General features: G+C 41.7%; 1 protein-coding gene across 4 annotated transcripts in view; it reads right to left on the reverse strand.

Annotated features, from left to right (window-relative positions):
- Atp8a1 (ATPase phospholipid transporting 8A1) overlaps window positions 1-14,669 on the reverse strand; it is a 226,668-nt gene that overhangs the window by 113,909 nt on the left and 98,090 nt on the right. For all 4 annotated transcript variants that reach the window (XM_021211312.2, XM_021211313.2, XM_029545002.1 and 1 more), the window contains 4 exons: window positions 14,482-14,587; window positions 12,862-12,944; window positions 11,152-11,201; window positions 4,403-4,472 (listed from right to left, as the gene is read on the reverse strand). In XM_021211312.2, the coding sequence (XP_021066971.1) occupies window positions 4,403-4,472; window positions 11,152-11,201; window positions 12,862-12,944; window positions 14,482-14,587 (309 nt within the window). The remainder of the gene's footprint in view (window positions 1-4,402; window positions 4,473-11,151; window positions 11,202-12,861; window positions 12,945-14,481; window positions 14,588-14,669) is intronic.

Raw genomic sequence — 14,669 nt, forward strand, 5'->3', positions numbered from 1 at the left:
TTGTTACGGATGGTTATGAGCCACCATGTAGTTGCTGGGACTTGAACTCTGGACCTTTGGAAGAGCAGTCGGGTGCTCTTACCCACTGAGCCATCTCACCAGCCCTCCTCTCTCTCTTTTTTATTGGATATTTTATTTTTTATCTTTTTATTTCATTTTTTAGTTTTTTGGAGACAGGGTTTCATGTAGTTCAGGCAGGCTTTAATTTATTATGCAGCTGAGGAAAATCTTGAGCTCTGAGTCTCCTGTTTTTACCTCCCAAGCACTGAGATCCTAGGCCTGAGGTACAACACCTCTGGCTCTTACTGTGATTTTGATGCAAATTTAAAGTCAGATCTAGATTTAAGAATGTATTTTTATACGTGTGTGTGTGTGTGTGTGTGTGTGTGTGTGTGTGTGTGTGTGCAGGTATGCACACATATGCATGTGGAGGCTACTGGTCAATCTCCAGTGCCAGTCTTCAGAAGATTCAATCTTACTTTTGTGAGACAGAGTCTCTCACTGGGTTGTGGGGCTTGCAGGTTGGCTACGCCAACTATTTAGCAAGCCTCAGAGACCCTCCTGTCTCCACCTCTCCTATGATTGCAAGCTCATGCTATTCAGTTGTTACGTTTACATGGGCTTGGAGGATTAAACTTTAGGCCTTCATGCTTGCAGGTCAAACGTTTTACCCATTATTTCCCCAGCCTCACCTAAAATATATTTTTAAAAAGACTATTTGCATTTAGTTCTTAGTGTAGGGTTGAGGTCTAAGGAATGCTGGTGGTGGAAGAAATAGTCTTCCTGAGGGAAGAACACACCAAAAGGCCAGCCCTAAAAACATACTGTAGTGGTTTGAATAAGAATGGCCCCCATAGGCACATATATTTGAATGCTTAGTCACCAGGGAGTAGAACTGTTTGAAAGGATTAGAAGGATTAGGAGGTGTGGCCTTGCTGGAGAAAGTGTGTCACTGGGAGTGAGTTTTTCTGCCTAAGGATCAGCGTGTAGCTCTCAGTTGTGGTTCTAGTGCCTGCCTGCATGTTTGCTCCCACCAAGGAGCATGCAACATCTGCAACTGTAAGCAAGCCCCCAACTAAATGCTTTCTGAGATGTGCTTTAGTCATGGTATCTTTTCACAGCAATAGAACAGTGACTAAGTCCATTTAAGTAACATGCTCCCTACCCAGGAGTATATAACCTCTGCAACTGTAAGCAAGCCCCCAACTAAATGCTTTCTAAGAGCTGCCTTGGTCACGGTGTCTCTTCACAGCATACTTCATTTAAGATTCCTTTAGGATCAAGTGTGTCCGTCAAGTTTCTCAAGTCTTTCGTGGTTTAGAGTAAAATTCATGAATGAACTAAAGTTTTATTTGAGTGAGTGGTATTTTTTAATAATTGGCTATTATTGTAGATATAAACTGTAAACTATATATGCTTCTATTTTTAAATTTAAAAATAAGCAAAACAAGGTTATCTTCCTTATAGAGACTCTTAAGTCACTATGTCTTTATACTGTATTTTACATGGGATTTTTCAGTACTGTTTTCTAATTTACTAACTTTATTTTCCCCTCAACTGTGTCTAGAATTCACTCCATTAAAAAATAACAGTTGCTTACGATTTTGAATTCATCTTGCATGTGCATTAGATATCCTCTCCAATTTCTTTTTGAATGAAAATGGTTTGAACTTCTTTTATTTGCCATGCTGAGCTTCCAAACATCCTGAGGTAGAGCAGTTTACACAGATGGTCTAATCCAGAGTGAAACCATGCCTCTCCGGTTATGGTGTTCACTGGCTCCTCTGGTGTGAGATTCCCACATATACCTGGAGCTCTGGAGTTTCCTGAATGCATGCCAGCCTCACGGATTTCCAGCCTGAGCAGGGGTTGGCATGAGCTTTCCTCAGCCTCTCTGCATGAATAGAAAGCTCAGCCCTTTAGTCTTATCCTCAGAGTAGAGGAGCTGGCTTGCACCTGAGTTCTCAAATTAGACTTCAGGCCAGCTCAGTGGGAGAGAAATCATGCCTGGTATTAGAAACCTAGCCAACTCTCTGGCACTAGTAGTGCTATGGATCCTAGAAGAGAACCCACTACAGTTCCTAACTACATTCTAAAACTCGGCCTTATACGAACAGCTAAGTGTAGCTCTCGCCTCACATTAGAGAAGCGTCCCTTTGTAGCAAACAGACCCCTTGACATTAAACTACAACTGGTCATAATGCAGAAATCAACACATCATGGGGAGTCCAGCCCTAGTAGATATATTTACAACACAACACCTGTAACTAGGGCTCAGGGAATATCATGGAAGAGGCGGGTAAAAAGATTATAGCAGCCAGAGGACCAAGAAGTTTGTTGTGAGGCTGTGTCTCCTAGAAATGGCAGGAAAGCTAAACATGGAAGGGTGAAATCTCATGGGGTCCCGCCTATAGACAAAGAACTACATGCAACCAAGGAAAGTGGAGAGAAGAGCTGGTCTTTTGCTGGGGCGGCTGTGTGAATGTATACCACGTGGTTCAGGCGCCCCTGGAGGCCAGAGGAGGAAAAGGCTCCTCTGGTGCTGCCTGGTTGCTAGGAACCAAACTCAATGCTCTCTGAAAGAGGAGCAAGTATGCTTAAAGCAGCTGAGTCGTTTTTCCAGATAAATTCACTCCAATTTCTTTTCCTGGGAAACCCAAGCTTCTGCACCTCATAGCCCTGGGCAGCCCCCAGCTCTCTATCTCGATAAGTTGGTGTTAGTCCACTCAGCAAGTCAAGTAGAAATCCCCAAATGATCCCCGATAATCCTTTCCCTCAGCACCTGCAAACATCAATTACCAAGTCCTAAATCTTCCTCCCTGGTCTTCCCTGTGCCTGTCTCCATCCATCCCTAGCAGCTCCTGCCTGAAAGAGTTGATAAGGCTCAACTGGAACCTCTGCTTGCCTCTGTTTGCAGCCCTCAAATCATCTTCCCCAATATCATGCTCTTGAGCGCAGGGACGGAGACAAACCCAACATAACCCATCACCCAAAGCCAAGTCATACAAACCCTTCTGCCTGGTCCACGTACAGCTATTCTACATCAAACTACAAACTATGGTTCTCAGACATTCCTTGCTGTTTTCGTGTTTAAGCCTTTTTTACTACTTAACCCTATTTCAGAGAGGGAAAAAAAAATACAACACGGAAGTTAATATGTGCAAACAATCTCTGTGATTAAAAATAAAAATCCATTTTTTTTTATAAGTTTACGATGCTTTAATTCTTCTAATAAAAGTTTAGCAGTAGAATGTTCAAACTTTTTTTTTTTAAGAAGGAAGGGTGTGATTTGGGTGTGGTAAATCAGACAGATGCCAACCATGAGAGTGGGAGCCTGGAAGATCTCTGCCACGTGACTGAGCACCACAGCCTAATCACCTTTTTATGTTCTTCCCTGGCTAGACTTAAGCTTTTGAGATGACTTAGGTCTTATATTCACATCTCTAAAAATCCAGCTCAAAGCCTGGTGATAAAACATTCAAGATGAATACTTGCTGGATGTCCTCATCAACGGGATCACAAAAACCAAAGAAACTGTATAACCAAATTCAGGAGACATCATGAAATAATTCTACCAAAGTGCTTGAAGAACCTGTGGCATTCAAAAACTGTGTTTCAAGGCTTTAAAACCAAGGAATTTAACTTTCTCAGGAATTTAAACAAAAGGGTTGGCTTTCTTAAGTTTAGTTTCCCAGTTTCCATGGGACAGAGCACAGTTATTTAAAATTGTGCCATTCCAAGCTGGAATGTGCAAAGGGCTTACTAGGCAAAGGGCACCTCAGGAGGAAAATCCTGACTGATCTTAGCAAAAAGAACTGCCCTGGTTGGTGGGCTTCTCATTTTTCCATGAGTGTAAACATGTTTTAAATAGGAAAATTCAGTTGGAATACACAATACTATCTCTGCCAATATAATCTACTCACATTCTGAAGCAAGCCAACAATCATCAATCCTGTAATATTTAAAGCAAGACAAACAAGCCATACCAAATGAGAAATTACAGCAATAATTGTGAGTCAACCCTCTCTCCATTTTTACGGTCTTTAGGCAAGTAGATTAAAATTGGAGTGTATCATTATATCCTAATACAATTTAAAAATATTTTCTGTATTTAGTCATCTGCTAACATAGCTAATATAACACAAACCTCAAATATCATGTATTAAAAATTGAATTACAAAAGTACCCCATGCCAGACTTTTTCAATGCATCGGATTTACCCAGAAGGGATTCCACATTTCACCAGCAGAGGCCGAACGCACTTACTATAAAACACCAACAAAAGTGGATGTCATCAGCTTCATGTAAAACATCTGTGTTGCATTTCCATCGCAGGATGCCTAACACGTACATTATAAGCCATCATAAATCAAAACCACAAAAGGCAAAAGGAAAAACTTACAGCTCCTTTGCAGTACAGCCGTAACTTCCCGGATGGAGTGCGAACCACCACTGACATCCTCTTCCTAGCGCTGAAATGAAAAAGAGAGTTTCCATAATGGGTCATCATCCTGCAGCTCCGCACAGACATGGTTTTCATGTGCTTTACACATCTTCATGCTTGCAGTGAAAACAAATCAATCTGACCAAATTATGAACCATATTCTTCCATATAGACAAATTATCTCCTGAGTGTACAACTGGGTGCCTTGGAAAGTTACATTTTACTTTTTTTTAAAAATCACCAGAGTATCATCCACTGTTCTAAAGGAATAAACAAATCAGTTCCCCAGATGCCTGTAAGAGTTAATACCCTCTAGAGGAGCCCTGTGCTTAATATGTTACATTTTAAATTTATTTGAGTTATTATCTTAGTAGATGAGTTATATGCATCATTTTAAAATTTAAAAACAAAAATGATAACTTTAAATAAATAATTACAGATGAAAGCAAATGCTATTACTTTAAGAAACAATATAAGCCTTCGTTACTGTTTTTAATGATTGTGGCAGTCTCCTTTTCGAGATGGGTACAGACCAAGACCCCAGCAGATGCCAAAGACTGGGGATGGTATCAGCCCAATAATACATTTTTCTTGTACATATATACCTATTAACAATGTTTAATTTGTTGGACACAGTAAGCATTTAACAACAGCTGCTAAGAGAACAAATACAATGATATACCTGAGTAAAAGGTATCAGAGACTTAGAAGTTGTTTGCTTCTAGAATTTTCCATCAAATATTTTTAGAGTATGGTTGCCTATGAAGAAGTGAAGCCTCAGACAGAGTGGAAATACTGTACTTTACCAATAAAGTAAATGTGTCTCTTATATATTTGTTAACTCAGTCCTTCTTGATTCATGGTCTTACTTAGTCCAGTTCTGATTTAATGGTCCCCGACTCATCACTTTAGTTCCTCTGGCAAGATATCTAAAGCTAGGAACTCTCTTCTGAGATCCATCAGAGTCAAATGGCCATTGCAGAGAAAAGTCACCAAGTCAGAGATGACTAATAGGGAAGTACAAGGCAGAGATGCTCTACACTGACCACCCGTACATCTCCCTCTTCTGTGAAGCCACCTCCCTCAGCCCTGCAAGGCCTCAGCACCCGTCCGTCACTCTCCAAGTCCTCACACTTCCTTCTTGCTCTAGACTCTACATTTCAGACTCACCTACAATCCTTCTCTCACATTTTCCAGCCTATACATCTGGCTATCTGAGCTGTCTCTTCCATCCTGTTTTCTTGACACAAGGGAGAAATATTTCTGCTTTTATCAGAGCCGGAGCTTGGGCAGTGAAGGGAACAATGAAAACAGAAAATGTAATCAAACAAGCAGCCGTGTTCCAGCTCCAGCAAGCAGCAAAACTTGGCAACTTTGGCTATGTGGTTCTGGCTTTAGAATCAAGGATAGAAGAAAGGGCTTATGGAATCTCCCTCATGACTAAGGAAAGTTGTCAAGGCCAGGAATATATCAGGGGTGTCCCTGCAAAGAGGCCCAGTAGGGCCACTGTGTGAAGCTATGAAGGTGAAGCCCGGATTGTCTTGGAGACCCCAAGACACTGGAGATGCCAGAGCTGTGGGATACCTGCCCAGGAGAGCAGCTAACTGGGAACCCGCCCAAGAGAAAGAAGTGTGCTGCAGTCAACAAAGCTGAAAAGAGTGGGAGATCTGAAGAGCATTTTGATGTCAAACATGGAGATACAGTATCTGGAGTTTGCTCAGCTGGTTTTGCATCTTTCTTTGGTCCAGTATATCCTCACTGTGCTTCCTTCCCTATGTTTTGGGATGGTAATGCTATGTTCTGTGCCATTATATGAAGTATGTGATCTGTTTTTTATTTTGATTTTACAGGGCATTATAGTTAAGAGATTGTATCAATCTCAGAAGACTTTGAACTTTGGACTTTTAAGCAAGTTTGAGACTGTTACAGACTATGGGGACTTTTGAAGTCGGATTGGATACAGTTCTGCATTATGGTATGGCTACAAGCCTATGGGGGTCAAGAAGTGGAATGTGATGGTTTGAATAAGAATGACACCTGATTTATGTGTTTGAATGCTTGACCCATAGAGAGTAACAATATTAGGAGGTATGGCCTTGTTGGAGTTGATGTGGCCTTGGTAGAGGAAATGTATAATTGTGGGTGCAGGCTTTGGGGTCTCCTATGCTCAAGCTATGCCCAGTGCAGCACACAGCCTCCTTCTGCTGCCTGTAGATCAAGATATAGAACTCTCAGCTACCTTTTCAGCACAACATGGCCTGTGTGCTGCTATGCTTCCTGCCATGACGATAACAGACTAAACTCTGAACTGTAAGCCAGCCCCAATGAAATATTTTCCTTTATAAGAGTTGCCTTCTCACTGGTAAGTGGATATTAGCCCCGAAGCTCGGGACACCCAGATACAATTCGGGAAACACATGAAACTCAAGATGAAGGAAGACCAAAGTGTAGATACTTATTGAAGGGGGTACAAAATACCCATGGAAGGAGTTACAGAGACAAAGTGTGGAGCAGAGACTGAAGGAATAGCCATCCAGAGACTGTTCCACCTGGGGATCCATCCCATAAACATCCGCCAAATCCAGACACTAGTGTGGATGCCAACAATAACTCGCTGACAGGCTCATGATATAGCTGTCTCCTGAGAGGCTCTGCCAGTGCCTGGCAAATACAGAAGTGGATCCTCACAGCCATCCATTGGACAGAGCACAGGGTCCCCAATGAAGGAGCTAGAGAAAATATCCAAGGAGTTGAAGGGGTTTGCAGCCCCATAGGAGGCACAACAATATGAACTAACCAGTACCCTCCAGAGCTCCCTGGGACTAAACCAACTAACCAAAGAGAACACATGGTGGAACTCATGGCTGTAGCTGAATATGTAGCAGAGAATGGCTTAGTTGGTCATCAATGGGAGGAGAGACCCTTGGTCTTGTGAAGGTTTTATGCCCCAGTGTAGGGGAATGCCAGGGCCGGGAAGATGGAGTGGGTAGTTTGGTGAGCAGGTGGAGGGGATGGGGAGCTTTCTAAGGAGGAACCAGGAAAGGGGATAGCATTTAAAATGTAAATGAAGAAAATATCTAATAAAAAATAAAAATTAAAAAAAGTTGTCTTGGTCACGGTGTATCTTCACAGCAATGGAACCCTAAGACCCATTCCTTGCTTATGACGGCTTTTCTCACTTGCCTCACTTTCTCCACAGCTTCGCTCCAAAGTCACACAGCTCTGCTACAAATCTTATCCTCATCTAAGCACTCTTCTTGAGAGTCCTTTCAGCTCTGGGTCATGTATCATTCTACTTTTGTCCTGTGTGTCTTTAACAACAAAGACTTTAGTTTAAAGATGCCCTCCCTTCCAAATCTCTTGCAATAGTTGCTCATGCTAGCCAAACACTTTATCACTGAAGTTTACCCTGCAGGCCATTTCTTATTTCAAGGCAAGCTGTTAGTAAGTGGCCCGAGATGGCCTTAAACTTAGTCTGTAGCCCAAGGAAGCCTTGAACTCGTGATCATCTTGCTTCTTCTCCAAAATAGCTAGGGTTACAGCCCTGTGCCACCAGATTTGGCTGATTCTTAATTCGTATTCAATACTTAGTAGTTAGAATTATTTATGGCTCAGCTATCAGCCTTTCACTTTCCCCTTGATCTTTATTTTATCTTCAGGAGATCCTCTTGACTTTTAATCTTTGAGTATCACTGGAAGACCAGTGACTACTAAATGGGTATTTCAGCCATAGCTCTGGCTTCATGTTTCAGGTTCTTATATCTAATCCTCTACTGGATACTTCCATTGGTATGTCTCCCAGACATCTGAAACATAGTGTTTCCAAATATCTCATCCACCACATCTGCTCCTATTCCCATGTCTGTCATCTAAGTATAGGGAATTTTCAAATACCCAGATGTTTGTGCTAGGATCCTAGCCTTCCCCTTCCTTCTCTTTGTTCCCACCCTACCCCTCCAAATCGACAGCAAAGTTCCACTGACCTCCCTCAAATAGTTGTAAAACAAAACCAAAACCAAAAACCACCCATCAACTTCTCATCAATTTCACCACCATTATCCTGATAGAAACTGCTCACATTCACGGAGACTATTTGAAAGCATGATATCGTTCCCCTTCCCGTGCTTAAACAAACCCTCACTACAGAATCAAAGACTGGAAGTCCTACTTCTGATTTATTTCTTCCCATGGCACGTTCCATAAGCAGAGAGTGTCCAAAAACATACCTATGTGCTAATTTACATGCTGCTTATATCACCTATAACAAACAGGGCCGAGAAGGACACTTTCTCATGGAGACAGAGATGAGCCATGCTCTGTCCTAGGAAATTAACTCTGCTTCCCATGCCTTCCTCCGAGCCATTCGGAACACATATCAAGGGTAATGTTTAGTATCTGGCCAGATCCTGTTATTTGGTCACATGGTCACTCCAGATCAAGATAGCAACCAGAGTTAGCATTCAGAAGGAACTGTGTCTCCCAGGAAGCATGCAAATTTGCTTATGCAGGAGAAAGCTCAAGAAAACAGGTGGGCATTTCCTTCCCTCAAACCATTGCTTTCTCATGGGCCTTTAATTTTTGAAGTGTCCTTTAAGAGGTAACATACAATCTTTAAAGACCCCATAGTAAGATCCATTAGTCTGAAGAACATAGGGTGGGCAGGCAACAATGTGTAATATTAGTCTTGAGTAGAAGTGATACAACTGAAGGTTTAGGTCATAGAAAGAAGATAAAAATGTCCCCCATAAGCTCCTGTATTTGATCCTTGGACCTTGGGTGGAACTGTTAAGAAGTCCTGACAACTTGAGGCGATGAGGCCTACTAGGCTGAAAGGGATTCCTGGGGGAAAGGCCGCTGAGGTTATGGCTTACTTAGCCCTTCTCCTGGCCCTGAGCTCTCTGTTCCTGGACATGCAAAAAGCTCTTGGCACCACAGATGGAACGCCAGACACCTTGTCTAACTGTCTCCCTTTAAAACATGAGCCAGACTTCTCCAGCCCTGTACTGAAAGACCTCCTGCAAGGCATGGCCAATCTAGCTATTGAGGGGCACCCTGCCCCTCGAGTGCTATAATCATCCGGTTATGCGGTAGTGGGGGGAGTTTCCCAACTGTGTCCTGAGCTCGTGGATATACTCATGGCCAAAAGCTCAAGACAATCGTCTTTGCTACAGCTCCCTGCCCTCACTGTTAGATGTGCTATGTCTATGACAAAAAGACCAGACTTTGCTGTTGATGGCGGTAAACAGGAGATTTATTCTGGATGCTGGGAAATGAAATCTGAGGAAGTACATTCACCATGGAGTCCTAGAATTCAAGGCTTCAGATGCACTGGAATCAAAATGGTGTTCAGTGTACAGAGACCTCAGGAGCAACTTGACATGAAGAACAACAGGATAATAACGTCAGGTGTCTTGTGCAATCAGAATGACCGTACTGCATTTCTAAACGTTCCTCCATCAGGACAGGATCACCAGTGGCTTCTTCCCCATGTTGTAAATATATGGGCAATCTATGCACTGAATGGTCTCCTTTTGTGTGCTACTGAGTCACCGACCTCAGTTTTAAGTTTATGATCATGGTGTCCTATGACATCATGATGTATATGATCAAGGAAATGATCATCTAAGCCATGTTGGTAGCAAAATACATTAAAGTCAATTATGACATTATCTTCTAACCCCCTTCCCCCCAAAAAAACCCCAAACAAAACCCCCAAAACCTCAAACAAAAAATCCCCCAAACAAAACAAAACAAGCAAACAAAAACCCAACCTGAGCCAGAATAAACCTCTTTCTGTTTGTTCCTCCTGGTAGGTATCTTGTCTTACTGAGGAGGAAACTAATACAGCCTAGATTCTTTCACTCTAAGAAAGGAGTGGATGGGACACTTACTGTTTCTGCTCCTTCCTGTGGGATGGTAACTCCTACTTCTCAGAGACAAGGGAACAGAAGGCAACTACAATCACCATGAAGACTTGCCAACTCCTAGTGATCGCATTCCACACAAATCGAGTTGCCTCTCAGTTTAACTGTTTTTGGGGTCTCTAGATGCTAATAGTGTGGGGCTGAAATCTTCTCCCAAAGGCCCACGTGTTGGAGGACTGATCCCAAAGAGGTGCTATCAGGAGGTTAAAAAGTGGGCAGTCTTTAGGCATTGGACATAACCTTGGAGGGACTGTGAAACCTGGGTCCATTTTCTTGTTCTGTCCTTTGAAGTTCTGACATGTCTCATGAGTGTGAGTGCAATCTTTGAAGACCCTGATTCGCTCGTTTCTGTGTCCCTCTCTCATGTGTGGCCTCACTGAGGTCCAAAACAGCAAGGTCCATTGATCATGGAGTGCAACCTTCAAAGTGTGTCAAAATGAGGTCATCTTCAGAAGGTGATTATCTCAGGCATTTGCTACCATATCAGAAAGCTGGCTAACAGACCAGCCATGGGACTTTTGGCCAGTTCTGTATTTGTGACTCAGGTAGTTGCACTTCAAAAGGACTTCTTGAGCCACCAGCAGAAGTCATGTAGTACTGCACTCTAAAGAAACCTGTGTATGACTTATCTACAGACAGGACACATAAACTGTGTGGAACATCTTATCTTGCCTAAACACACAAATAAAAGTAAAGGATAGATTCCAGCTACATATAGGAAAAACCAATAATGGATGAAAATGTATTTTCCCCCCACATGAATTATAGCACAAGTGCCTTTACCTGGTGAACTCTAGGACATTGAGCAATTCATATCTTTCTTCCTGCCCCAGCTGCAGAATAAAAGAATTGGAAATATTTTAGGATTCTTAGAAATAATCACAGGTCATAAAATTTATTGAAAAATGTCAATATGAACAGTTTTCCCTCACCCTTTCTGAATTATGAAAGAGAATTCACTAAACTTTCAGATGAATGAAAAAAGTGAACGATAGGGGAGGGTTCAAAAGAATTCCAAGGATCACAGAAGCTGGACTGTGAACTACTGAGGTCCAAATAGAGTGTGGGGGACAGATCTGCCAACAGACAAGATTATCTGTTGTGACTGTGCTGAAATTACTAACTTACCCATGAGCCCATGCTCAAGGAGTCAGAAAAAGAACAAGAAACAACAACAACAAAAAAAACAAAACCAAAACTTTATCTTTAGGAAATAATAGAAAAATGCATTTTTAAGATAAAATTTTAAGTTAGAAAAGAAATAGTTTAAAGGAAAAAATACACCAAGTACAAAGATGTCTAGCTATGAACACAATAGAAGCTTTAATAATAATTTTCAAGATGAGAACTCAATTACATTAAAGAAACATAGATCTTCAGGGCAAATCGTATAGTTTGATGAAGGTTCCGCCTCTGTAAATACCACCTGGTCGAAGACGCAGAACATCTGACCCATAAATTCCCGTGTTCCATTTCCAATCAATCTCCTCCCTACCCCAGGGTAATCAATGTTCAAAATTCTATCTTTATAAATCATATCTGCAAAATTTCCAGCTGCACACAGGTGGACTTGTGCAGGACGCTTTCCTCAACGCCTGGCACTTCCCCTCTTCAACGTAAATGTTCTACGACTCATCCCCATGGCTACAGAATCAAGAAGTCACTCTTATTGTTTAGATTTTTTATCCTCTCTTGCTGATGTGCATTCTTTTGGGTTCTGGTTTGGGGAAACCTACGCCACAGCCCCCATGAACACTCCGTGGTAAGTCCTCAGTGGATGCAAATTTCCTTTGCTCCTGAGTAACTGAGAACTGAGTATGGACCAAAGCAGGCTTTCCTTTTTCAGAAAACTCTTTAAAACTTCGCTGACGTTTGCTTCTATGACTCCATCTTAGCCTCTGCACTGGGAGCACCATCATGCCTCATTATGTGTTCACATGTTCTTGATGACTAGCCTTGTAACCTGTCATGCAGTCTGCCAAGGAGCTGCGTGGATATCACCTGCTGTCATGTGCAGATCCTGAATAATTACTTCTTTGTCGTTTGTCATTTTGAGACTGGGTCTCGTGTAGCCCAGACTGGCTTCAAACTTGCTATGTAGCTGAAGCTGGCACCACATTCCAGATTCTCCTGCTTCCCACCTCCAATGCACTATGCCCACCCCTCTGGATACTTACATAACCAAAAATTTAATGCTATTTGGAATCTAGAGAAGAAATAAATGGGAGGATGATTCAAGGGAGATAAATCTCCATTTAGTCGAAGTGAAAATCAGTAGATATGTCTAGTTTGGAAGAATCAATATCTTCTACCAAGCAGATTATCAGCCACGATTTTGTTGAGTGTTTAAAGAACCGGACAAAGGATGACAATGATGCTCCTGAATAGGAACCATCAGTTTCACTGTAGTCTTTTCCTTATTGCCATTGTCTCTGAAGCTACATGAATGTATTACACAGTTTCTAAAAAGCCCTTCAAACACAAGTGACTTACTGAATCTATGATGACGGAGTCAGGAGTTCTTCCAGTGAAGACAAAATTCAACTGCTTGGCGGCTCTGACCAGTGCTCCTTCATCTGTGACAGGGAACAGGTGAAAGAAATAGAGGGCAGAAAAGTATAACACATGCAAACAGAAAGACATTGATAGTTTTCTGCTTGGTTAGAATCTGTCTCATTATGCTCTGAAATCCATTGTCTTATGTATATGATGACACCAGAGAAATGAGCATTATGTTCCTGAACATGTCAGTCACCCGCTGTCAGTCATTCACCCACTGTTAGTCATCCACTGTCAGCCAGTCACCCACTGTCAGTCACCCACTGTCAGTTACTCACTGTCAGTCACCCACTGTCAGTTACCCACTGTCAGTTACTCACTGTCAGTTACCCACTGTCACTCACTGTCAGTCACCCACTGTCAGTCACGCACTGTCAGTCACCCACTGTCAGTCACACACTGTCAGTCACCCGCTGTCAGTCACCCACTGTCAGTCATTCACCCACTGTTAGTCATCCACTGTCAGCCAGTCACCCACTGTCAGTCAGTTACCCACTGTCAGTTACCCACTGTCAGTTACCCACTGTCAGTTACTCACTGTCAGTTACCCACTCCCAAGAGAGGAAGCTTGAAAAGACCCCTTTATGAAGCACATGCTTGAGAATACTGCTCTCCAAAAAAATGTCAGGAAGTCTTTTTACATATTATCTTTTCCCCCCCTAAAGGTTAATTCCAGTGCCTGGGGATCTGAAGCACTTTCAGTGCACAGAGGTTTTAGTTTATGTTGGCTGCTTTCCTCACTGTGTTACTAAGTCCTGTCTCTGCTGAGAGGGATAAGAAGACAGACAGACAGACAGAGACAGATACACACACACACACACTTTCTATCTGAAGCAGCAATATTTTTTACTCTGGTTTAGGAATTTGATGCATCTTACAAGTCATAAACACAAGATTAGAATATGGTTTTGAAATACAAAGTACATCATTTTTCTAAAATGTTGGATTATATACCTCATTTTATCTTGAAAAAAAGTCTAAAATCAAGTCTAAATAGCAAACATTGATAACTTATAATATTTTATGGAATCCTTCGAAGTGTGAGAGACTTTCCTCCCCTAAGTGAATATGGAAAAGGTGCCCTACCATTTCCTAAAGAGAGAAGCCAAATTATATTCAAAACCATGTATAGCAAGCAGTATTCCTTAGGCAAACAAATCTCCCTTTTCATGTTTATCTATGTGCAAAGTCCATTATGTAAGAGTTTATTCTTATTTAGAAGGGAAACAATTACACACATATAAATGCTTTTATTCCCTTGTATATATTTTAATTACTCAAATTTCCATACAATTCATTTTGGGAAAAAAATCACATATATAAAGCAACATATTTTAACACACACACACACACACACACACACACACACACACACACGCACACACACATTTAATCCTGAAAGCCAAGTTTCTAATTAGGATTTTTAAAATATGAAACCATAATTTGGTTATGTTCCATTTTTTTTAAAAATTAAATTGGAAATTTAAGATGCATAACAACAAATTTCAGGACAATTTTCTATAGAAAACTACCCCATCGTTGCTTCCTGTGTACCTGGCGATGCTGCCTGATAAATGATCTTGTCCCCTTCTCTCTCCGGTACAGCTGTGTGGCAGACGGCCATCATTGTGAGAAATTCACAGATGGTAGGTGCGGTTGGCTGTGAGGAATAAACACATAATTCACCCCCTTTTATTTACCCATCTGACACTAATGGCAGAAACGTTGCTTCATGGCCATTT

The sequence above is a fragment of the Mus pahari genome, chromosome 13, assembly GCF_900095145.1.
Source record: "Mus pahari chromosome 13, PAHARI_EIJ_v1.1, whole genome shotgun sequence".
Lineage (NCBI taxonomy): Eukaryota > Metazoa > Chordata > Mammalia > Rodentia > Muridae > Mus > Mus pahari.